Raw genomic sequence first — 27,071 nt, 5'->3', positions numbered from 1 at the left:
CAGATTTTTATTTATCATGTCATTTCCCAGTTTATCAGTGATTTCCTTTCCCTCGTGCGCTCTTCTGTCTATTACTTTCTGCCCTTTCAACCCTTAAGTGGTTTAACACACACACACACACACACACACACACACATACACATACATATATATATATATATATATATATATATATATATATATATATATATATATATATATATATATAATTATATATAAATATTTACATATATACTGTATATATATATATATATATATATATATATATATATATATATATATATATATATATATATTATATATATGCATGTATGTGTGTGTGTGTAAACCTACAAGGGTCATTGCCAGAAAAACAATTAATCATGCATTTCATGTCTCACAACTGTTTATTTTACATGCCCCAAAGCCAGTTTAATATTCTATCATCCGAACCGACCCTCCGGAAACTGGTTACACCATCAAATATCTTCTGTTTTTTTTTATTTTCCCTCCAGCTCCCTTTATTAATTCCTTTTATTGTTTTTATTTTGTAATGTACTCCGCACGGCAAATTCATTTTTATGTTTAAATGCACCATTTTTTTTCCCCCGTTCGTAGTGGTTGATAATATGTTTTGCACTTGTTCTTTTTTCTTTCTTTTCGCTGTGTAATTGTCCCAACAGTTGTTAGATGGAGTCTTTTTGATCACTGGTGGCTGAGAGGCAATAGGTAGGTCTGTTTTTTTTAAAGAGTTTTAAACTTGCGCAAATGTCAAGGTCACGTATTGTACATTCTGCCCTAAAATGGAAAACTGCATTATCTGTAAAAATTTCGAAAAATGGAAACTGCCAGTATTCTCTTGAAACACTAACTGGCTTTGCAGATTTCAAATGATTCTTAAATGCTTTATTTGAAGTCCCATTTGAAACTGCAGTAATCAGTGTATTAGTGTTTCTACCATTTCAGTCAGTTTTGCATTTTTGAAAATACTGCGGTTTTCCATTTTAGGTCAGAGTTATAGACGAGGTTTCTGAGACTCTGGCTTAGGCTAAAAGCATTTTAATTCCGGCGAGTATAATGAAGGAAATGCAGAATGGAAAGGTTTTAAGAGACGTAACTTAGGGCAAAAACGTTGAGGGTTAAAAGTTTTTTTTTTTTTTTTATTTTTGAATATTTGGTAGTGCTACCAAACCATTAATCATTACTAGTTCAATGAAGCAATTACAGTTCCGGTTCATTACGTTGTATGACATTAGGTATACATGCTTTTATCACGGAATTCGTTAATCCATACTTACTTATGTAGTCAACCCACAGCCTCCGTAGGGGGCTGTGCCGTCAGCGCACCTCACGGGGGCCACTGTAGGCATTACTAAAGGTTTTTGCAGCGTCCCTTCGGCCCGTAGCTGCAACCTCTTTCATTTCTTTTACTGTACCTCCATTCATATTACATCTCTTCCATCTTGCTATCCAACCTCTCCTAACAAATATTTCATAGTGCAACTGCGAGGCTTTCCTCCTGTTACACCTTTCAGACCTACCTACTCTCAATTTCCTTTCCCGCGCTGAATGACCTGATAGGTCCCAGTGCTTGGTCTTTGGCCTAAATTCTACATTCCATTCCATTCAAGCCATGCTAACACATCCTAAACACGATTAATGGTAATTTTTTCTTATTTTTTTTTTTCTTTGAAGAGCGGTGGCGCCGAAGCAGCCCTGGGCCGCGTCTACGTCGAGGACCCAGACGACTGGGATCTGGAAGACAAGACCTTCAAATGGGCAGGAAAGCCCCATCCGCTCTTCACCCTCAATCCCCAGACAGGTGCCATTTACGCCTCGACTCAGATCAGGGAAGGAAGGTGAGTTAGCCGCTTCTTGAACTTTCAGTTAGCATGGAGCAGTAGTTCCTGTTCAAGTGATGTCTTGCCTACGTGTGGTTTGACGGAATACAGTTTTTATTAGTTTTCTGTACAAGAAAACCATTGTGCCGGCTTTGTCTGTCCGTCCGCACTTTTTCTGTCCTCCCCCAGATCTTAAAAACTACTGAGGCTAGAGGGCTGCAAATTGTTCTGTTTATCATCCACCCTCCGATCATCAAGTTTACCAAGTTACAACCCTCTAGCCTCAGTAGTTATTAAAGTTAGCCATGATCGTGCTTCTGGCAACGCAACAAGACATTCCACCACGGCCGGTTGAGAGTTTAATGGGCCGCGGCTCATGCATATTATACCGAGACCACCGAAAGATAGATCTGTTTTCGGTGGCCTTGATTATAAGCTGCACAAAAAACTCGATTGCGCCGAAGGAAGGCGAGTTGCTTGGCCGGCCTTTTGCAGTTTTGATTAGTTGTGGTTTGACGAAATGTTCTTTTTTATTTATATTTAATCCACTGTGAAAAACTAGCTATAACTGATTACTTTTGTTTAGCCACAGTATCCCCTTATGTAGATATAGTTTCCCGTAGGGAGATAACTTAGAACTGGAGCCAATTTTTACTGTATGTCGTTTTTGCTTAAAAAAGAGATTTTTTATAATTGTTTTTACCCGTAATTTAAAATTTACAAATTACCTTAAGCATTAATTATATATCGTTGTGCATTTGTTGATAAAGATGATAAAATCACAGCACCTGCATTTTTTACCCCGTAGTGGGGTAGTGCCGTCACTGCAGCTCATGCGGTGCACTGTAGGCATTACTTAAGGTTCTTTGCAACGTGCCTTCTTTAGGTCCCTAGCTGCAACCCCTTTCGTTCCTTTTACTGTACCTCCTTTCATATTCTTCCTTCCATCTGAACTTTCCACCCTCTCTTTATAATTGATTCATAATGCAACTGCTTTGAGGTTTTCCTCCTGTTACGCTTTTAAATTTTTACTGTCAATTTCCGTTTCAGCGCTGAATGACCTCATTGGTCCCAGCGCTTGGTCTTTGTCCTAAATCCTGAATTCTAGTCTTGCATTTTTTAAAACAAGCACTCACTCACATCATTATGACCTGACCATCGACCTAGGTATGACCTGCACTTCCACGTCGCAGACCGCGTCTGGGGTCAGCATGACGTCAGCGCCAACGTCAGCGTCACCGTCAGGAACCTGCCGCCGGAGGCCCTCGCCCACGCGGTTCCGGTGACCCTGTCTCCAGCCACGCCGGCGGCGCTGACGGCTGGGTGGACGCCCAAGGTAATTAGAGTAGTTGTAATTAGTCCTTTAATGAGGCTGCGTGTATGATTCTGCCATAGGTAGGGTGGTATGGAATATGTCTGTAATTTTAAATAAATACTAATTGTATTTATTTGGCCCTGTAAAATTAAATAGTTCTTAAAACTATATATAATAAGGCTAATAATGATGACTACTGTTTATTTTTATTATTCTATTATAGTTTCCATTAACCTAATGTAAATGGTATGACCTATTCTCTCTCGTCAGTGTAAAACAGAGGTGTTATTGTAAGTACATTTGTAACTATTTTTTTTTATTGAATTTACACTAAATCACCCATTAACCACCACGCCCTTCTTGACCCCATTCCCCCCTCAGCAAGGTGGAGGCGGCCTCGGGACCTTCACGTCGGGAATATCCAAAATCCTGAAGGAACCTTACGACGCCATCGAGATAGTGAGCGTCTACGGCCATCCTACATTTCGATCCTACGTTCTCCATGGCTTTCCCGGTTCCTCCTTCAACGGTGGCGCTGGAGTCCTACGCCAGCGCCTTCGCCCAGCCATCCTCGGCGCCCTTCGCCTGCGTCTGGGTGAGCGTGAAGGAACCCAAGGGGAGATTCATGGATCCCGTGAAGCTTCAAGGACTGCTCGCCCTCCATATTGAATACGTGAGTTCATTCAGTGGCTTTTATATATATATATATATATATATATTTTATATATTTATATATATATATATATATATATATATATATATATATATATATATATATATATATATATATATATATATATATATATATATATATATATGACTTGAGTGGTTCGTGTCCATCTTGAAGGGTTGTTTTGGAGGGCCCTGCTGATGGCCCTTGTTGGGTTTATCAGGCGGGACCCATTTATGTGTTAGATTTTATACTTTTCTTGGAAAAAATACTGTTTCTGTGTCGTGCCTTTTCAAAAATTAAATTTATGTGATTTTTTCTTGAGCATGTCTCAAGTTTCACATTTTTTTACAGTGTTCTTGGGCCAGTTTATGAAATAGACATTTTTCAAGTTAAGCTGTTCTAATATTCGAGGTGTTAAACTTAGCGGAGACGGAGAACATTTAGCAAATAATGTTTCTCTTTTTTTTTGGCGGGATTTAGGGCCAACAGACCAGAATAGAGTGAATGGAATTTGTTTAATATTCTGTAGAGAAAAAAATTAACCCTGAATAGGGTTTAGTTTATGTATAATACACCTCTCAAACCTTTTGCTGTCAATTTCCGTTTGAGCGCTGAATGACCTTGTAGGTCCCAGTGCTTGGCTTATGGCCTAAATTTTATATTCATTTCAGTTCACACCGCGGAAACTCTTCCTTGTGTTCTAGAAAACCCTGATTCTTATATGAGTTTATTCATTTCAATGGGAAAGAAGTTCTCCCGAAAACTTTTAAATATGGTAATGAGATTTCATGCTGATGTGAGATAAAAAAACATAATTTATAATGATGAAGTTTGAAAGGGGACTGAATATTTATGACAAAATTTTGTAAATGATTGAAGCTGAAATATGACAAAAATATTGTAAAAAAAATAAAGTGATTATTACGATACTGATGGTTTGACCCGAATTAAGAATAAAAATAATATGACAGTGATATTGAATCGTTGATACAAGCAGCATTATATATTCTGCATTAGATAATAATTTGGAAAACTCTTAATTTTCTCTTGAAAAACCTAACGGACAGTATTCCTTTAACTGTACCTCCGTTCATATTCTTTCTTCTGTCCTGCTATCCACCCTCTCTAACAATTGTTACATAGTGCAGCTGCGAGGTTTTCGTCCTGTTACACCTTTCAAACCTTCTTACTGTCAATTTCCGTTTCAGCGCTGAATGACCTCATAGGTCCCAGCTCCTGACCTTGGCCTAAATTCTATATTCTATTCTAAAGGACAGTGAAAAATGTCATCATTCCGTTGCTATAAAGTCTCAGTATATATATATATATATATATATATATATATATATATATATATATATATATATATATATATATATATATATATATATATATATATATATATATATATATTTTTTTTTTTTTTTTTTTTTTTTTTTAATTCATCAAAAGAATGAAATATTCTATGAAATTCAGAGAATGGAGAATCATTTATAACGGAATACAGTGAAAAAAATGCATCATAAATTAAATTTTTACCTCCTCGGAATATTATCTCGGAAATGGGACAATTTGTGTTGGTGTTTTGAATGAACTGCTGTGAGATTTCTCTCAAGGTAACCTACTTGAATTATATGATAAACAGAATTTCTCTTGCTTCTTCTGAACCTATTTTTCACACACACATATATATATATGTATATATATGTATATATACATATGTATATACATATATATATTATATGTATATGTATATTTTTATATATACATATATATATATATTTACAAATTATATATAAATACACACACATACATATGTATATGTATAGAGAGAGAGAGAGAGAGAGAGAGAGAGAGAGAGAGAGAGAGAGAGAGAGAGAATACATGTGGCCTCAAGTGTCATGAATGTAAGTTTTCACTCCACGAATCTATTTCCAATCCATCGCGACCCCTAATCCCATCACGCGTATGATTTATCACCAGCTGGAGAGCGTCATGAACCTGAAGCTCTCTCTGGCGATGCCCGACGAGGATGGCGAGGGTAGGAGAGGGAGCGCATCCGGCAGAAGACCTGGAGGAGGCGTCGTAGTGGGAGGAGGAGGAGGAGGAGGAGGAGTGGGGGGAGGAGCAGACCCATCGTCTTCCAACCCTGAGTCCATCGCTTCCTTGGCTTCCAAGTCTCTGCCTCTACAGGTGGGTTGTCGTCAATTTACTAGAATATTTGGTTAATAGATATAAATAAAGAAGTATATAGAAAAAGATGATGAAAATAAGGAGTAGCAGAAGTAGAGATAATTATTTACTAAGGTTCGTGAAAATGATACATTCTCGCGTTAAAGAAATAAAAGATAAATATATATTTGCATAAGTGCATAAAATCTCCCCCTGACTTGCACTTCTTTCGAAGAGAATGCTAAAGTAATTGCTTGGATCTTCATATGAGTAATTTTGTGCAAAAAAAGCATCAACGTCTGCAAAGTAATTTAAAGTAAAAAACATCTGCAAAATATCGTTTCAAGTGGTTTACGTTTGTCGTTACCGGAAGCAATTTGCACTTCGTGATTCATGGCTCAAATTTTTTTAAATTATATCGGCCGGGTAAATTGATTCCCATGAAAGCAACGCTTGTATTTTCTGTAATTGTTTAGATTTTTATCAGTTTAGTGGACACAATCTCGAATTTTGTTTTCATATAGAAACTGATATAAGGAAATTGGAGATAATCTGTCATTCTTGTGGACACTTTCATGCGGCATATTTTCAGGGCTGCATATCTTTCTATCCGAGCCGGCTATCTTTCTATCCGAGTCGGATATTTTTCTATCCCAGTCGGATATCTTTCTATCCGAGTCGAGTAGCGGATCAGGCAATTATTTTTATAGCAATCACGAATGAAGTGTAAACGAATAGATTGGAGAGCAGCAAGTTTTAATCATGGTGTTTATCTTAATTATATGATTAATTTTCTCACATCTATAATTAGCACTGGTTCCTGTGTTCTCAGGTAACGCTTTGAGTATTCAGTACTAACTTAGTGTTGCATTTCTTTGGGAATAATTCTATAATTTGTTTTTTCTCTCGTGATTTTCACTGAAAGGCTTTCAAAGAAAATTGATAACATTTTCATAGTGTCTTCTCACAGAAGACTGAAAATGAACGAAAAGACTGGAATTATTTCGAAACGACAAAAGCATTTTGGAAAAAAAAATTGAAATGGAAATCTGTTTTCTTTCGACGATTTTCGAGAGGGAGAGAATGAATGAAAAGAAGAAATCACTGCACTTACCTTTCTGTTTTGTTTTCACATTGTGTACAGAAGACTTTTGTACACTTGCTTTTGTTTCACATCTCTCTCTCTCTCTCTCTCTCTCTCTCTCTCTCTCTCTCTCTCTCTCTCTCTCTCTCTCTCTCTCTCTCTCTCTCTCTCTCTGTGTTATCTACCCTCGCGTATCGTTTAATATTAATCCTCTGTGTCTTCACTTGGTCTTGCAATACCCCCTTTTCTTTAATATTTATTTCAATTCCTCTTTTCTTGTATTAATTTTTTTTTCTTTTTTATCTTTTTATTAATGGGGCGGTTCGTTTCTTTTAACTGTTGCACAATTAGCCAAGAGTATTCCTTCCCTTTCCCCGTTTTTAATTTATCCTCTCTCTCTCTCTCTCTCTCTCTCTCTCTCTCTCTCTCTCTCTCTCTCTCTCTCTCTCTCTCTCTTCCTTCCTGCCATTTCGTCTCTTTCATTTCCTTTCTAATTCCCCCTCCCCTTTCGGCTCGCTCAGTTTTTTCTTTTTCCTTTTTTTTTTTTTATCAACTTCAAGACTGTTTATGTTAGTGTCGTTTCATTTTACATTCAGATTTCTGTTTGATATATATTTTTTTTTGTCTCTTTCGCTTCTTTTTTACGTCTTGATTTTTATTGCTTCTTGTTTTTAATCAGCCTTTGCTCTTATCCCTTCCGGTATTTGAGGGTTTCAGCCGCTTCCGATATTTATTTAATCTTAACGAATGTTACTTGAGGAAAAGGATAACAGAGGTCTCTAGCTTTTGAGAGAGAGAGAGAGAGAGAGAGAGAGAGAGAGAGAGAGAGAGAGAGAGAGAGAGAAGGGGGTTGGTCCAGTAATGGTTCGTGAATATATCATCACCAGTCGATCTTCCTAATCATTTATTCTCTTTATGGGAATGAGCATGTTATTCAATTAAGTCTTTTCCCGGGGAGAAAATACCACTGCGTTTGCCTCTGAGTGAGTTTATGCAAATTATATTTATTTCCGTTGAAGTTTTTTTTCGTTCATTGTTATTTCTCGGTCTTTTATGTTCGATTGTTTAATATTAATTACTTGGTAATCAAAATTGAAGGAAAATCATATACGTGATGATCTAAGTTTGCATGGATATCAAGGAAGAACTTTCATTTTTATTAATCTTTTTTTTTTTTACCCTAATTCTGTGAAGATATTGTAATTCCATTTGTTTTCGTCTGATGGCAATGAGAAGTTTTGCCACATTTTGTAAATACTATTTTTGAAGCAGGTGTGTGGGCCTTTTTCTTAGGCCGAGTCTTGGTCTTAACACTTTAATTGAAGTTGCTTTTCTTTATAGTATTACAATTTCTTTAGTTAGTTTATAGAATCCATTCAGTGACGATTTCGGTTTAGAAGGGTTCTTTGGTAACTCCTAGAAGCACAGATTCCCTTCCAGTTCTCCATCTGAAGGTTGATTCCGTGCTTATTCCAGAAAAAATTTCGTTTTTTGACATCAATCGCTTAACCTTATTATTTTTTTTTTTTTACTCTAGGGACCTATTAATTTGAACTTCTTTTGATATAGAAGAAAATTAAAAAGTCTGCGACCTTTTGAGGCAGTTTAGGTCTGGGAGGTCTAGTATGATTTTAGTGTTCCTTTATGAAAAATAAATATTAAAAGAATTCATTCTCCCACCCTCACGAAATTCTTTGCCATTGTCATGACTTGAAGCCATAAATCCTTGTTGGTTACTGGAAAAGTTTCGCGCCCAACACTAATTAGGAAAAGGTTATTTGTAGACTTAAAGGAAGGGGGCCACTTCTGGTCTCTAGATAGTTTTTTGTTCAGTCAGTTTCGAAAAACTGCTCACCTCAAACCTTGTGGTCGGTCCTGTTCTAAGGGTGAGATGCTCCAAATATTGTTTTCTTGTGGGTCTTGACTTATTTTGCAAATTATACTACATATATATATATATGTATATATATATATATATATATATATATATATATATATATATATATATATATATATATATATATATATATATATATATATATATATATATATAAATATATATATATATATATATATATATATATATATATATATATATATATATATATATATATATATATTAGGTGTACCAGTTATTGTTGATCTCATAGGAAAGTTTTTACTTATCCCTGAGTTAGCTATTTTAATTTATATAAATTTAAGCATTCACCTGGATCGTCAGAGGAAACCTTTCCAATTGTTTTGAAGTTTTCCTTGATGATTTAACTGAATATTTTATATATATGTATGTATATTATATATTATATATTATATATATGTATTATATATACATACATATATATATATATATATATATATATATATATATATATATATATATATATATATATATATATATATATATATATATATATATATATATATATATATATATATATATATATAATCATTTGCAACAGGTCGTGGACACAAACACAACATCGTTAGTAACGCCTCGTCTGACCCGCGCCCAAGACTGCCACGCCCATTCCCGCGAGGTAGACTTCAGCTGCACGCCCACGTCCTGTCTGAATGGTGGGCGGTGCGTCAGAAACGATCAAGGAAACAGGTAAGAAATGAGACGATCCTGTGAATATGTTTTAAGTAGACTGAAAGATCGTAGAAGGTGAGAAAGCTTAGACCATATGGGAAGATGCTATGCTAATGGGATATATACTGTAGTGATCATTGTCTAATTTACTGATAATAAGAATTACTATTATTATTATTATTATTATTTTTATTATTATTATTATTATTATTCATACAAATTCATAATTATTATTATTATTATTGATGTAGTGTAAAAATATATTAAAAATGTGTATTTTTATTATTATTTACAACATCACATAATTTCACCATTATTATTATTATTATTATTATGATGTAATTGTAAAAATTATTATTAAAATTATTATTATTATTATTATTATTCATAAAAATCTCATAATCGCACGAGTCATAAGCTGATGTAAAATACATTAAAAATATTATTTTTATTATTATTTATACATCATTTAAATTATTTATTATTATTATTATTATTATTATTATTATTATTATTATTATTATTATTATTATTATTATTTTGCTGAATAAGATGGCAGCCTTGGTTGCATTAATCTTGTAGATTATACTAAATTCTGTTACTGAAGAAGAAAAAAGGCTAATTAGAAGAGTTGAACCGATAATCTACAAGATTAATGCAACCAAGACTGCCATCATATTCAACAAAACATGTTTGAAAGAGGGTCTATACCCAAAGTATTATTATTATTATTATTATTATTATTATTATTATTATTATTATTATTATTATTATTATTATTATTATTATTATTCAGAGGATAAACCCCTCTTCTTATGGAACAAACCTACAGGGGCCTTTAACTTGAAATTCAACCTTTCTGAGAACGTGGCGTTCCTATGAAAAAAGCTACGGAAGATAAAAGGAAACCTCCAGGTAAAAAGCATGAAACGTAATCAGACAATAAAGAAGAAACAGAACGCAACTTGCAATTGCTGAAATTGAAGCGAACGGCAAAACACAAGATCCTCTTAATTGAAACATTCAGAAGTGAGGAAGATCACAAAGGCACTTGTGTTTAAGTGGTAAACCTTGAGAGGGACGGAGGACGGATCTGAGAAGCTGAGATGGAAAAATAATAAAGTTTGAAATGTGTGAGAGGAAATAACGCAGGAAAAGAGTCAGTCGAGGGGGGAAAAGGTTGGGAGACTAAATGGATAAATAAATCGAGGGGAGAGATTAGTTCAAACCAGGTGATATGCAGTATGCTGACTATCCCGTGTGTTCAATGCTTGCATGCAGTAATGCTTGTATTTTCAAGTCCTGGAGATTTAATGATTGAAATCCGTAATCTCTCTCTCTCTCTCTCTCTCTCTCTCTCTCTCTCTCTCTCTCTCTCTCTCTCTTCAGGAGACCACGAATTTCAATGATTAAATCGAGTCCACAATGAAGCATTTCTGTGCAGAGCGTGTTCATATTATTATTATTATAAATGTGTAATGTACCAAATCATCACCTGAAATATATATTCTACTGAGTAATGGAGATAGAAGGATATTTGAAATCGAATATTATCACCAACAAAAGTTATGAGAGAGAGAGAGAGAGAGAACTTTCTCTGCATTTTATTAAGGAAGAAAGGAGGTGGAGGAGGAGGAATTGGTGGTCGCCTCTCACCGATGTCCAATCATTGTCCGCAAATTGTTTTCCACAAATACCATTCTCAATATATTTCCCGTCTTCATCGTTCGGTTGTCCCGTCTCTCTCTCTCTCTCTCTCTCTCTCTCTCTCTCTCTCTCTCTCTCTCTCTCTCTCTCTCTCTTCTCGGTGGTGATGGAGTGCTCGGGGGAAAGAGGAGTTTTTATCCTTCGTGGGGGCGCGAGTTCAAGCTGCCATCTATCAATATCTGTCAGTTTTTACAAAGATGTCGAGTAGCATTTAGGCTGTCTGAGGGAGAGGAAATTATTAGAGATTAATTCCCATTATTTCTGTCTTTATTTAGTTATTTTCATGTATGATCTCAATGCTAACGTGTGGTATTGTGTGTAGGCAAGGTAAACGATTCTTTGCTTAGGTCAGCTGAAGCGAAGAGAATGTTTCTGGACAATATTGGCCCTTACTAGAAATGCCCATCCATTTCTAGGATAAATAAAACCTTGAATAAATGTTCTTCCTTATTTTTCATGTTAATTGTTGATATTTACTTGAAGAGCCTCAATACAAGACCAACAAGAAGCTGTTCTGTCGTGTGTGAAGGCTTCCGTAACCATTATTATTATTATTATTATTATTATTATTATTATTATTATTATTATTATTATTATTATTATTATTATTATTCAGAAGATGAACCCTATTCATACATAGGCAATTGATTTGAAATTCAAGCTTCCAACTAATATGGTCTCCATTTGAAAAAAATTACAGAAATAATAGGAAATAGAAAAAGAAGAGAAATAATTTAAGTACAAGGTGAATTGTTCCAGGGTATAGTAATCCATTGCATCTTCGCTCGTATTTTAGGATAATTTTATTTTCCTTTTTTCAACGAATGGGATCTGGTGACTAGCTTTGCGAATTAAGGAATTTATTAAAAGGCTGTCTCTTTCATCCTCGGCAGGTGCATATGCCCAGGGATTTCCTGGGGTCCCCAGTGCAAGATCCTGAGCCGGTCCTTCTCGGGAAATGGGTGGGCGTGGGCGCGGCCTCTGCCCCCGTGCTTACCCATGACCCTTTCAATTCGGGTACTGACAACGAACCCTCGCGCCCTCATTCTGTACTGGGGCCCCCTCTCTTCTACCTCCGCCCACCCGCATTACCCGCCCACGCCCATGCTGGCGTTGCAACTCGTGCAGGGACATCCCCAAGTGCTGCTGGAGGGTGCTCGCGGGCCACTTAAGTTGGAGATCAATACGACTTTAAGTGACGGAGTTTGGCACACACTCCACTTGCATCTCAATTCTCAGGTAATGTTTTTTTTTTCAATTCCATGATGTAATTTTTTTTATTGGTTGCCATTGTTTATTTTTTATATTTTCAACATTTGTACTTTGTTTCCGTTATTCGGATATCACTTTTATATACCCTAATATTTTTATTTTTAATTCCAGGTCGTAATTTTTTATTGGCTCCTCTGATTTTTTTTTTGTTTTCAACATTTGTACTTTGCTTCCGTTATTCGAATATCATTTTCATACATTAAATTCAATCTGCATTATTTGGGATGCTGGTAGTATTGTTGGAATTGTTTTATCTGTTATGAAATTAGTTCATGAACTTCATATGAGCTGATAATTAGGAATTGAATAATTCTACTCGTTTAAATTTACGTAGAATAACATCGCTAACCGCAAATAGAATTATATGGAATGCCTCATTTGATAAGAGTAGCTTTTAGTATTTTCGAGAGAGCTTCCGATTGTAATGCTCTACATAAAAAAAAGATTGTCATGAATTGTTTTTCCTTCAGTTGCCATCTTCTATTTATCTGAGCATGTGGAAAGAGTTCTAATACTACATACAGGCTTGCTATGTTGTTGGATTCTTTTGATTTTAATGGTTTACATAAAACAATACTGTCATGAATGGTTTTAAATTCAGTTGCCATCTTTTTATCCATCTGAGTTTGTGGAAAAAGTCCTAATACTATGTAGTACAGGCTTGCTATGTTTTTGGATTTTTTCGATTGTTATGTAATAATAAGAAAAGTACTTCCATTTCCCCGAATCCTCACAGGGGGTGACGCTCATGGTAGACTACTGCGGGCGCGGCTGGATGGCAGATTCCAGCAACGACTCGCACTGCATAGCTCGTACCCCGTGGGTGGACCCCGTGGCGAAGCAGAACTGGGGAAGCAGCAGTTACCCTCTGCAAATAGGGGGCATGGCTCATTCCCCACCTAGGGCGTCTCATTTTGGGTGGTCCGCCTCGCCCATACAACAGGGGCTTCGTGGCTGTGTTTCTCATTTGACGGTTAATGGACAGGTTTGTAACACCTGAGGGTGATGGGGCTTTCTGTTAGTTTATCTGTTCTTTTTATCAGGAATGTGGGCTACTAAGTAAGTATAGTATTTAGCTAAGTAATCTGCTTAGTAACTCTTTGCATATAGGCTATAGTTAGAGTAAAAGAAATGTGTAAAATTGGAGTGTAAATCACGTATGGATTTTTAGTTACTTTATTGGTTCTTTGCTGTCAAGTAGAATATCTTCTAAGTTAAATCACAGACCACTATGGACAGCTCTCCTTGGCCTGAAGGATTAGTTATTTCTTTATTGGTTCATTGGCTGGTCGGAGAATCGAACGCGGGGCCAGCAGAGTGCTAGCTGAGAACGGTACCCACCCTCCCAATGAGGAACTAGAATATCTTCTAATCTTAACTTGTTTGTCATATGTAGGATCTGTCATAATTAAACTTCTTCGGCAGTTTGCTGTACATATGGTTATATTTCTTACATTCATGTATCTTCTTTCTGTCATCCGAAGCTGGTCGACCTGGGAGAACCTGCCTACAGCAGCAACAGCAACAGCGGCTGCTTCCCGCAGGAGGAGGCCTGCCTCACAAAAATAGGCTTCTGTGGGGTTCGAGGTCACTGCGTTGCGGGCCTGAACAAACCGAGATGCGAGTGCGAGCCTGGGTGGACCGGAGAAGGCTGCAAGGCGCCCGCGGTGCCAATGTCCCTTGGCACCGACTCGTACATGAAGATGGCCCTGTCTTTCAAACCCGATCCGTATTATCTCAAGGCCCAGATGAGGGTGAGGCAGTCGGCGCCTTCCAGCGGTCTCCTCATGCAGCTGGCTTCGCATCACCAGTCAGTCGTTTTAGATATTAGGGTTAGTAATTGTAGACTTGAAGTTTTGCTTTAAAGAGAATGATCACAGGCGTTCGTTACTCCACTTTTCACTTGTTCCTTAATCTAATTTTGAGCATTGAGTTATGAAATCCGAAGATATCACAGCTTAAGTGAGAATGTTTCCTAAACAGGAGTGGTTTGAAGAGAAGCCTGTCAAATTCTTGGCCTATTTTCCTCTATTTTTTTAAATATCTGGAATGATGTCACATTTCCATGATGTGTCATTCCAGTTACGTGGAGGCATCGTGTGCGCCTCCCTTTCCGGGACGGCGTGGAAAACGACGGAAGCCTGCGTCGAGGGCCACCTCCTCTCCGACGGGGAGTGGCACACGATTTGGGTAGAACGTCATGGCCACAATCTCCTGGTTTCGGTGGACGACGGCGATGGCTGGAGGCACAACGAGACCCTGCCGTCTCTCGTGGTCGCCTCCAGCAGAAGCGGAGATCAGCAAGACCTGGCTTCTGTTGCTCCCGTGCCTCTCGTAGTAGACAAGCAAGATGGCGTCACGGTTGGTGGTCTTCCCGAGTACGTCGGTGTCAGTTTAGTTACGGTCCATGAAGACCTCAATAATAGTAAGTCTTCGTTTTGAACGAGTTTCCAGCCGTAGCGTCTTATCAGTCGAATTTGCCTAGCACATTTTTAGTAGTGTTTGCTACAGCTTCCCAATTTATTTTTGCTTGCAGAAATATATTACCTTCAGTGCAGTTTTCAGTTATTGGTTAAGTAATGTGTACATTTTCGTATCCCAATACTACTTTTCCTTTTAATCATTCTGAATAGATTTTTAAGAAGGAAAATATTTATGGAAATGCATCTCAGATTCTGTACATCCTTGCATTTCCAATAGAGAAATTATTGAGGCTTAATATTTTTTTAAATGGAAGCCATTTTACGAAACGATAAAATCTATTAAGTTCCTCTCAACCTCCTCCATCCAGTTTGCATGGACGACATACGCGTTTCGGGTCGTCCCTTGCCCGTGCCCCCTGCCATGAATGGGACCAGCTGGGGCCAAGTTACCACTCTACAGCAGGTGGAACAAGGTTGCCAGCCGCCTGACTTATGTGCCAACACGACTTGCCTTCCACCACTTGCCTGCCACCCTTCTTGGACTCATGCGACTTGTAGGTCAGTGCACCTGTTTTTGAAATGCCTCAGTAATGTGTATTTTTCTCAACTGGAGCCTATGCCGGCTTTCATTTTTAGGAATATTAACGTGAGCAGATAAATCCAGTAAATAGTAGCTTTATTTCCATAAATTTGAATGAACTGGCTTATGATTTTATTTCGTTTATAGTTTAAAAAATATAGTCATTAGTCTACTCCTATCCGTAACCTTGAGCAAATAAATCCAGTAAATATTAGCTCTATTTCCATAAATTTTGATAAACAGGATTATTATTTCATCATCAGTGATTGGTACAAGGCCTCAGACCCCTCCTATATAGTGGACTGAATATGTTGAGAGAGAGAGAGAGAGAGAGAGAGAGAGAGAGAGAGAGAGAGAGAGAGAGAGAGGTGCATGACAGTAAACTGTGTTGAAAAGCTTACCAGAAGCTAGCGTTCTCATAATAACACTAATAGAAGTTCTGTCATTTTCTTTTATATTGTGCAGCTGTGGACCAGGAATGAAACTAGTCGGTGGAATCTGCCAGGACGTGGACGAATGCATTTACGAGCCGTGTTTGTTCGGAGGTACCTGCAGTAACCTGTACCCTGGGTACAAGTGTACCTGCGGACCTCACCACACCGGCGAGAACTGTCAGTGGACCAGTCTCTCAGCCCATTCCCAGTCGTTCGCTCCTCCCTTGGTGATTGCTGCCGTAACGCTCTCGCTTCTTGTTGTAGGTGAGTTCCTAAAGGAAAAAATACTGTAGTGACACATTCTTTAGGCGATGTTGTTTGTATTGATTGTGTCGTCTTAAGAATAACGTCGGTTTGGTAGGAAAAAGGAGCATGTCTCGAATAACCGCGTACGACAACTGTTCCTCTGTTCCTCTCAGCAGTGATGAGCTGGGTGATCGTGTAGCCTACATTTTGCATGTATGCATTCACGGAGTTTTTGTTACCTATAATGTTGAGAAGTGTAAACTTGGCACCGAAGGTATATCCAGACAGTTTTTAAAAGACATATTAAGGAAACCTTGCACGGGGAGAATGACAAGAAACCTTGATTCAAATGATCAAAACTATTAGCTTTAGACTCAACTTCCGTCGAAGACACAGCGTACCAAAGAGTAATTGGCAAAATGCAATATTGGAAGCTTTAGGTCTATTTTCAGTGGTAGGGGATGATAGTCAACAAGCAGTGTTTCTCATTTGGCACCTCTTTGCATAAATGTTTTTTTTTTTTAGCTTGGGCCAGGTTTTTTTTTTTTTGAGGATTCAAAATACTGTAGTATGAGCATGAAACTGCTGTTAAAAATTCATTAAATGTATAAGAATGATATCATTAAATGTATATATATATATATATATAATATTATATAGATATAGATATATATATATATATATATATATATATATATATATATATATATATATATATATATATATATATATATATACGTTTTGGATACGTCAGTATGTAATATACAAATTATCTAACATTTCATTGTTTTTTTTACACAGAAGAGAAGGATAGCTAAATTGTAAAAGAGAAAAAAAAAGTAAAATGACAAGAATATATTGTGTCGGTCTGACAGGAAATAAACTAGGTGCCGTGAGCTATTATGATGATAAAATGAGGAATATATCACGTCACTTTATAATACAATTCATTTTATAATACAATTCATATCTTGCAACCGTTAGCAACACAGCATACCTATGTCGTTGCATGTTGACGAAAAAAAAGTTTTATTCAGTTCCTTTGACAAAGAAAAGCATGTAATAGCCTTTATTTATTGAGAACGCATGAAGTACCTACAAACATGAAATTAAAAAGTAGTCTTTTATCGACAGTACACGACATAAATTGTCGTTTTTTTTTTATTACTTTACCCAGCTAGTGATTTTTTTCCATAAACAGTTATGAATAATTGTTTTCAGTGTTTATGAGACATGAATTATCGCTTAAAAAGGAGGCACAAATATTATCCATTATTTGAATTTACTTTTGTTTACGAAATAGTTTTTTACCGATTTAAAATTGAGATTTTTTTCCAGTGACCTTTGTTTTGATTCCGTGCAGGGAGGGAAGAACAAAGCTTAAATTAGAAAGCTTAAACTAGCATGGGGTGAATATCTAGGCCCCACCATGTATAAAAGTTCGAGAGAGAGAGAGAGAAATTAAGATAGTGTTTTGCAGAATTCGAATTTAAGACAGTTGTAAAACATTTGAATTCCCGTGCTTATGTTTTTGCAGTGCACAGAATTTGAATTCTTGTGCTTATGTTTTTGCAGTGCACAGAATCTGAATTCCTGTGCTTATATTTTTGCAGTGTACAGAATCTGAATTCCCGTGCTTATGTTTTTGCAGTGTACAGAATCTGAATTCCTGTGCTTAAGTTTTTGCAGTGCACAGAGTCTGAATTCCGTGCTTATATTTTTGCACAGAATCTGAATTCCTGTGCTTATGTTTGTTTTTGCAGAATCTGAATTCCTGTGCTCAGAACAGAATCTGAATTCCTGTTTTTGCTTACAGTTTTGCTCATGTTTATGCACAGAATCTGAATTCCTGTGCTTAAGGGTACAGTCTGAATTCCTGTGCTTATGTTTTTGCAGTGCACAGAACCTGAATTCCTGTGCTTAAGTTTTTGCAGTGCACAGAACCTGAATTCCTGTGCTTAAGTTTTTGCAGTGCACAGAACCTGAATTCCTGTGCTTAAGTTTTTGCAGTGCACAGAACCTGAATTCCTGTGCTTAAGTTTTTGCAGTGCACAGAACCTGAATTCCTGTGTTTTTGCAGTGCACAGAACCTGAATTTGTGCAGTTTTGCAGTGCACAGAACCTGAATTGCTGTGCTTAAGTTTTTGCAGTGCACAGAACCTGAATTGCTGTGCTTAAGTTTTTGCAGTGCACAGAACCTGAATTCCTGTGCTTAAGTTTTTGCAGTGCACAGAACCTGAATTCCTGTGCTTGTTGTCTTTTCAGTGGTGCTCGGTGTCCTTCTGACACTTCGGCTGCACAGATCGCGGGGTGGCAGAGGGGTGGACCTGCGTGGAGGGTGCGTGGGTGATGTTGGCAGTGTGGAAGGGATTTCGGGCGTCATAGAGACTCAAGTACCTGCCAAGGAAAACGACGTCAAGACAAGCATCGCCAAGGAGGAAGCAGTATTGCTCGAGTCGCTGAAGCTGAAGCTCAACAATCAGTCGTCCCCAGATGGTGAGTAATAAAAAAAAAAAACAATCGCCCTTGTTTCTACATGGAGTGATGAAAATGGCTGTTGTTTATATGTGGAATTGTTTGGGTTGCTACGAAAGCTATTATTCACTCAGGTATTGTTTCTACATGGGGCAATGAAAATAGCTATTGTTTGTATGTGGAATTGTTTGGATTGCTACGAAAGCTATTCACTCAGGTATTGTTTCTACATGGAGTAATGAAAATAGCAATTGTTTATACGTGGAATTGTTTGGATTGCTACGAAAGCTGTTCACTCATTCACATGAAGTAAGGTATTGTTTGTTTACGAAAGCTGTTCACTCAGGTAGAGAATTAATGAAAATAGCAATTGTTTATACGTGGAATTGTTTGGATTGCTACGAAAGCTATTCACTCAGGTATTGTTTCTTTATGGAGTAATGAAAATAGAAATTGTTTATATGAGGAATTGTTTGGATCTCTACGAAAGCTATTCACACAGGGGTTGTTTCAACGTGGAGTAATGAAAATAGCTAATGTTTATATGTGGAATTGTTTGGGTTGCTACAAAAACTATACAGATATTGGTTAAATTTTGCTTTAACCCATTATTTAATTTTAGATTTGAAAATATAATTTTTTTATTTATTTCAGTGTGTGCTTTGAACGTTTTCAAACGTTTGTTTCAGTAGCAAATTACCCAACCAGCCACATCCGACCCTAACCTACCTAACCTAACCTCGTGTACCAGGTCCTTACTGTAATGCTCTTATAAGTTTGAAACCAAACTTACCTCAAACTTTGTATTTTCTTCGATTTGTGTTTTCCCCTGCCCAAAACCATGCATTGCCATTGGGATACCCTGAATTGTAAGATACGTGGGTGGGGTCAACCTTCTCCAAAGATATTTATTTTGGTGATTTAACGAATTTCCGAAACGTTCAAAGCCCACTGAAACATTTGAAAAAGATCATTTCAAGGCCAAAATGCACAAATGTTTTAAAGTAGGAAAATACCTTTCTTGGAATATTGTCAATCTATCCGGCACTGGCACTAATTTAGGGACTTGGTACCTTTTTAGGTTAAGCTAGTTGGGGCAGGTTACATCATTTGCTAACGAAAGGAATGTCAGAAACATTCAAACCATACATTAAAGCATAAGAAAATATTTTCAAGTCCAAAATGTGTAATAGTTGGAACTACTACAACCAACACTAGTGGAGGTTAAGTTAGTTTTCTTTCTTGAATACTATTTCACGTTATGGGAGTTTATTCTTGCTTTGTTCATGAGTCTTTCTATATTCTTAATATGAAAACAATGCAAGAACTATTTCATTTTTCTGTTACTGAGATATTTACTGATGAATCTTGTTACGAATTCAGGCATTAATTGTTGTTCCTTTGGTGCAAATGTATAATTCTTGTTCCTTGGATTATTTCAGCCAACTTAATTTTTTAAAGTATGTTTTGAACATTTCTGGCCTTTATTTTGGTGACAAATTATTATAAAGGAACCCAGTATACTCTACAATATTGGGGATCATAGTTGAAAAAATTTTTTTTTTTTGAGTGGTGGAAAATACAAGAGTGAAAGGATGTATTCTAATGTTTCCATGATACTTCTGCAAGTACCGATTGTAATTAAGGTTTATTGAACATTTTCAAAATGACATCACACACTAGGTAATTAAGGACTGGGTAACCTAGGTTATGTTAGGGAGGGCCATCCCTTGGCCAAGTAAAAACCTGGCATGCCTAGTTAGGTTAGGTTTAGTGGGGTTGGGTTACATCACAGTCCTATTAATTTTGATGCACAGAGCCATAAGTTAGGTTAGGTGGGGCTGTCCCAGGTCCCCACCCTCCACCAGCCTGGTAGGAACATAACACCCTATGTTAGATTTGGTTTAAGTGAGGTTGTAACCATATAATTCACAACTCTTGGTTAGGTTAGGATTAAGGGCCGCCTGGCCAGGCAAGAACCTGGTGCCCCAAGTTAGTGTTAGGTTAAGCATCCTTGTATTAAACTCATTTGGTCCCCACCCCCTCACCAAATACTCTGTTTCCCTACTGTGGTCCCTAATAATTGTAGGATATATTGAATCAGGAAAATCATATTTTCAACTCATGAATGCGAATATGGTTTAAAGAAAATTTTCCTTCTTTAGTAATAGTAGACAACCACTATTAATTATTGGTGCTTATAAATGTCATTAGTTTTGGCTAGTGCTGGTTGCAGTTGCTGAATGAATAGCTTTGGTATTGAAATCTGTTATAACATTATTAAGTTGTTTAAAATGAGCTTACTACAAAACTGAGGTAATAATTTCGTTCAAAACTGATTACTGCATCACCCAATCAGACTCTTGTATAGCATTCAAGTTTTGTCAACAAAATTTAAAATTTGAAGATTAAATTTTGATTCCCATTACTAGTGTTCATTAGGTTATGAAGAAGATGTTTATTTAGATTTCAGCTCTTAAGTTCTCAAATTAAGGTAATTTGCAGTTATAAATGTAAGGCAAGTTGGTAAACTGAATGCGTTGATGTGGTCTTTGTAGTTATTTTGAGTGTTGACCTCAATTTTGACTATTGAAGATAAGACAATAATGAAATCTTTGTGATTTTGAGATTTTCTGCTGATGTTAAACTATTAGTTTTAGTATATTGGTAGTTCAGTATGGATCAAAGGCTTTGTATTTTTCCTAGAGAAATGTTACCAGTGCTAGTATCCCTGAACTAGTATGAGGGTGTTGTACAGTACTAATTAATTGTGCTAAGAGTATTATCAAAATTGTGACAGTATCTAGGCAGCAGCAGCTGTAGCCTAAATGGTAAGACGTAGCCACTGTCAGAAAGCTGCTTTGAAAATGTTCTCAGTTTGATGAGGGATAATAACAGGTAGAGCACAACTCTTACTGAAGATTATAGCCTTATTTTTTTCCTCTCTGTGGATATTCTTGCTTTGAATATGTCTGATAAATACTGCACAATACAGAAGTGTTTTGTTTTTATTTTAACAATTTTGTGCTCTGTTCGCAGTACTGAATACTACTCCAAGGGTCAGAGTTTTTAGAGAAGGAACAAGGAAAAATTGGCAACTAGGAAAACATGATATCTGTTATGATTACTTTGATGTTTAATGCAGTCTAAGGCAAAACATGTCTAGGCCATTAACTGTTGGGCAGTAATTATTATACAATACTGTACTGTTGAAGTCCACTTAGATGTTTATTATGAATAAGGCTCAGGCTATTGAACAAACTCTTTATTGACTTATAGAATTCACAGTTTTGTACAATATGGTAAAATAAGCATGTAATTCATTTGTTACTTCCAGATAGCAAACAGTCAGTATCACTTTTGGCAGCAACAAATTTAGCAAATGAAAGCAAATCTATGAAGAAAGTGAGTTTTAGTGTCACTGCCAGTGGAACCCCCATAATAGAAACTCAAGACAGTAAAAATGACACAGCTTCACTTAGAGGATCGGTGAAATCGCTGACATGTGGCAGCAGAACAGGGTCGCTGAGGAAGCAAAACCTGAAGGTTGAAACTTCATCAGGTGTAGAGGGTCCAAAGATAGTTGCGGTGTCTGATCTGTCGAGCGCACAACTGTTGCCAGCGCAAGATGACCTCAGAGCATATGCCTATGAAGGAGACGGATCTCCTTCAGGATCCCTTACATCAACTGTCTTGGGTAAGTGTTCTTGCCAAGTCTTGATTCTCTGCTGGAAGAGGAACGTGTTGCTATTGTATTTTCCATATAATAATACATTTCTGTGCACTCTAGTCAACCAGTTTTTTGGATCACATTTTGAACTGTAATCAGCCTACTATTGGTCAAATGAATAAGACAAGACACCACAGATTCCAAAAATTTAGTGAATACTTATAACAATTCCATGAAGTAAATTCATAATATTCCCACAGTTTGAAAGTAAATTACCCTACATAACATGCTTGGATAAGGTTACTACTGTACACATTCCTGAATTAGAAATTGAATAGTGTAGGTCACTTTTGCTACAATAGAAAAATAAATTTTATAATCATTGGAACCAGAGTAAAAATTAAGAAAAACAAAGCTTTCATTCACTAATATGTAGCATTTTTGTTCTCTTTATGACTAGTTAGCTGGTCTGTTCTGAATTATATTGTTTTGACTGTGTAATGCCTCCTTGTTGAGCTTTGCAAGTTTCCTCTCTGACTGATCATCTGACTTGCTCTTAGTTGTGTTTCTCTCTTGGCTGTGTCCTGCTTCTGCATAATTCCAGGCTAAAGTGAAAGGAGTGAACTTATTTAGCTAGTGATGCTTCCCCCTTCACTAATCATGTTATGTTCAATCAAGCCATTGGTTACAGTCTGTGGGTGCCAGCTGCTTTTTGAGCCACTCAACACAGTAGGAATAAAGTCCTAGTCTGAGCAGACTATGCATTTTAAGGAATCCCGTATGTTAATTTACTCAGACTTCACATTCAGTGATTAACTCCAGGCTCGGCATGGACAGAATCTAAGGCTTCACCTTGAGTAGAAGTTGCCCAAGCCTGCAGTTCTTGCATATCGTAACTCCTTGGTTGCCCTTTTACTCCCTGTTCTGGTTGCTGCTATTTCAAGTTTCTACAGTTTTTGAAGCTTGTTCCTGCATAAGCAGCTCCTGGTCTACCTATTCTTGTACATGCAGCTCCCTTTGTTATGTCAATTCATTTGAATGGAGCGTCTGCACTACCTGTCGTACACTGTGTGCGCTGTCCATTTATTTGAGAGCCATTCAGTTTGTCGGTCTCAGAACAATCATTATCCTGGGGCATCTCTGCAGTCTTAAGCCATCCAATGCATTTAGACAGTAGAACTGGTGCCAGAGGTATGAAACTTTCACTTTTAGGCAAAGAATGATTCTCCTCAACATAGAATAAAACTGGGATGTGGAAGTGAGCAACCTAGATGTCTACTGATGTTGGCAAGATGCTCTTCCTGATGGAGTGTCTCATTGACTCCACTGTTCATATACTGGAATGACAATACAGGCAAGAGATTAGTCACAGTAACATAAACAGCAATGGCTGGAACAGCCGCAACATAGAAACACCTAGAGCAGCAGAAAGTCACAGCATTGAAAGCAACAAGCTTATGAATCACATGTCCTTGTGCCCTGATCACAAGACTGCCGTGCACCCATTGCTTGTTGCTTCATTGCTATGGCTATTTCTGCTACTCTAGCTGTTTTTATGTTGTGGTTGCCTGTGCCACTGCTGCAGCTTTTACTGTGACTAAGCTTCTTTCTGCATTACCATTCCAGTATAGAAGCAGTGGAGTCAATGAAACAGTCCTTCAGGAGGAGCATCTTGCAGTTTCAGTGGAAATCTAGGTTGTTTGCTTCCACATCCCAATTTATCCTACTCTGAGGGGATACTTATGCTTTGTCTAAAAGTGAAATTTTTCATATTTTTGGCATCAGTGGCAGTCTGGCTGCATGAGTCCAGTTTAAGGCTGAGGAGTTATTCCTAGAAAACTGGGTGGTTTAGAGACAGCAGCAGGGCTTTGGTAACGGGGGTAAATCTGGCTCTATGAAAGCTACATCCCTGAAGATGGAGATTCTCTCCAATTCTGAATTCACTACTTGGTCATTCATTGGCTGATGGTGCTTCTGCTTCCATGTGGTACATGATGGTGCTTCAACGTTCCCTGTTGCTGTCCGTTCCCTGTTGCTGCCTCTTGCTGTTGCTTCTGCCGTTATAACTCTTGTTCCTGCTTCCGTAGCTAATCCTGCTTCTGATGTTTCTGTTGACCCTGTAGTTAGTCATCCTTATTCATAGATAGACTGGCCTGACCACCTCATCTGTTAGTGTTATATAGCGAAACTGCCTTGATACTCTTAATGTTATTGCTGCCCCAATGGCTGCTGCTGCTGTTTCAGCTGTCATTATTGATGCTGCACTTGAGATTCTGAGCTACTTCAGTTGTTACAACTGCCACTTGCTACTACTGCTGTCTCTGTTGTTACTCTTGCTTCTGTTGTTAATGCTGCACAAAGGACCTGTCTTGTTGCTTTTGCTGTCTCTGCTACGCCAACGACCCAGTCCCACCATAACTGTTTCTGCTGCACCGATAACTGGTCTGCTGCAATCTCTGCATTTTCTGCATCGGTGACCCAGTCTGCTGTTAATGCTGCACAAAGGACCTGTCCAGTTGCTCTGCTGTCTGTGCTATACCAATGACCCAGTCCCACCATAACTGTTTCTGCTGCAATCTCTCCATTTTCTGTTACTGCTGCATCAATTTCTGTCCCTGCCACTCACCCAAGCCTCCAGCTAATGCAGTTCATGCATATAAAGCTCCTTCACTGCCTGTTATACCAGCTGTTCTGGTAGATGCTTCCTGCTGTTCTTGCACATACAGTTCCTGTTGTGCTTGCTGTTAAGTAGCTGCTGCCATGACGATTCCTGCAAAGTAAAAAAATTATAAATCAGCACTAAAATCTTAAGTTGCATCACATTGTTTCGAAGGTAGAATTAAATGCAAGTTCAGTGTCTAGGTTCCTGAAGAATCCAATCTGGTAAACTGGTAGCATGACTAGTTATGGATGTAGTATACTGCTTAGAATAATTACTAGGTTCGGGAAATTGGCATAGAAAACTATAATTTATCCCTTAAACACAGCTGATTAGAGGAACATTACTGAATCTACCTCCTCCCTTAAACACAGTTGATTAGAGGAACATTACTGAATCATAACCTACGTATAATGAAACTGAATCTACCTTCTCCCTTAAACAACTGATTAGAGGAACATTACTGAATCATAAACCTACGTATAATTTTCATTGCTGTAAAAATCGTTCATAGAATTTTCAGTAGTGTAAAATGAATGAAAAACCAGATGATACAAGTGTCCATACAAGCATTAAAAAGTTCTCACTTTCTCACGCTGTATATTTTCCATTTCCACAGGCCTGAGAACGGAATCCTTAGAAGGCGATGTCCAACAACCCCTTATTCCAGAATATGGAGAGGTTTTTGACCTCCTAAAAACCCTTCCGGATTCTACTGGGACCCCGATTTTTCTTGAAGACAGTTCCAGCTACGAGGCGCAGCTGGAAAGATTACCGTTAGAATCTATAAGTTCCACCGTTACGACTAACGAAATTAGGGAAAGCGAAGCAGAGTCTATAGAAGTGGTTTCCCACATCATGAGACAGCCAGGTTCGGACACATTACGGCGTAATAGCCAGGCTAAAACAAATTTACCCTCAACATCTTGCTGACAGTAAGTAAACGAGGAAGAGGAAGAGGAAAAAAAAAAGTGTTCAGCTTCCTTTCATTATTTTTGCAATTTCACATCCTAGCATATTTAATGTGTAGCCAGATTTCTTAAGAATGAAAATTTGAAAAAAATTCCGTTATCGTAAGTTTTCCAAACATTTTTGTTTAATGTGCGCTAGCTTTACAAAGAAATATTTTTATCCCTAATATATTTAAAATATATTTCTGTGATTTGAGATAGGTATTATTCTTGTGCGTGAGTGTGAGAGAGTGGAAGAGAGTGAGTGAACTTGCTGCGTGTGAGTGTGTACAGAGAGAGAGACTGAGACTGCTATAAATGTAAAAGAAAGTAATTTTATCAACAGACTTCGCTCTCAATGCCTATAGTTTATCCTGCAATTGTTATTCAGATTTGAATGACTAGCTTTGAAGGTATTAAGAACAGTGTTCCGAGTTCACAAAACGGAAGAGTGAAAAAAAAAAAATTGAGCTACAAAAATAACGCGAATCTATGAAATGTTTGTACGTTTATATACACAAGCAATAAATGTTATATAATAAGAAAAGGACTTTCTTTACCCCTTAATGCAATCTTACGATGAGGTATTTACACTCGGAGATCTGTGAGAACCCAAAATGTCTTACTGAAGTGTCTGGTGTGGAGATTACAAATGTTGATCCAGTCGAACTTCAGACTCAAAATATATATAGGCCTACCTGTTTTTCTTTTACCACAATTATGTTGTGATCAGTGAGGACCCAAAATGTCTTACAAAGTGTGTGGTGTAAAACTGAAGGCACCATTCTTACAAATGATGATCCAGTCAAACTTTGAGGTCCAATGGGAGACTCAAAGCATAGGCCTACCTTTTTTTTTTTTTTTTACCACAATTATGTTAAGAGGTTTCGTCTTACTTCAGATGCCCCAAGAACGCTACAGATCAGTTAAGCTGGCCTTTTAACGATGTTCGTTTACAGTTTGTCAAAAGTGTCATTCTCACGGGCATGTGGAAGAGCAAG

At 37.3% G+C, this 27,071-nt stretch overlaps 1 protein-coding gene and 1 long non-coding RNA gene across 2 annotated transcripts in view; one reads left to right on the top strand and one right to left on the bottom strand.

The window, feature by feature from the left end:
- The window catches only part of LOC136850841 (putative neural-cadherin 2), an 812,567-nt gene extending 785,950 nt beyond the window's left edge, over window positions 1-26,617 (top strand). Inside the window, 15 exon segments of the mRNA XM_067124862.1 lie at window positions 1,675-1,838; window positions 2,988-3,156; window positions 3,517-3,614; window positions 3,616-3,808; window positions 5,792-6,001; window positions 9,524-9,672; window positions 12,255-12,600; window positions 13,370-13,618; window positions 14,118-14,465; window positions 14,716-15,058; window positions 15,425-15,614; window positions 16,102-16,334; window positions 18,582-18,812; window positions 22,129-22,488; window positions 25,740-26,617. Of these exon segments, the coding sequence (XP_066980963.1) occupies window positions 1,675-1,838; window positions 2,988-3,156; window positions 3,517-3,614; window positions 3,616-3,808; window positions 5,792-6,001; window positions 9,524-9,672; window positions 12,255-12,600; window positions 13,370-13,618; window positions 14,118-14,465; window positions 14,716-15,058; window positions 15,425-15,614; window positions 16,102-16,334; window positions 18,582-18,812; window positions 22,129-22,488; window positions 25,740-26,053 (3,597 nt within the window). The 3' untranslated portion in view covers window positions 26,054-26,617.
- LOC136850842 (uncharacterized) lies at window positions 22,384-25,844 on the bottom strand. The gene is made up of 3 exons (XR_010856764.1): window positions 25,708-25,844; window positions 25,145-25,231; window positions 22,384-22,519 (listed from the first exon to the last, which is right to left on the bottom strand). It is a non-coding gene; the product is annotated as an uncharacterized lncRNA (long non-coding RNA).
- Window positions 26,618-27,071: the final 454 nt, after the last annotated feature.

The sequence above is a fragment of the Macrobrachium rosenbergii genome, chromosome 22, assembly GCF_040412425.1.
Source record: "Macrobrachium rosenbergii isolate ZJJX-2024 chromosome 22, ASM4041242v1, whole genome shotgun sequence".
NCBI classification, from domain to species: Eukaryota; Metazoa; Arthropoda; class Malacostraca; order Decapoda; family Palaemonidae; genus Macrobrachium; species Macrobrachium rosenbergii.
This window is presented reverse-complemented; position numbering and strand designations above follow the sequence as displayed.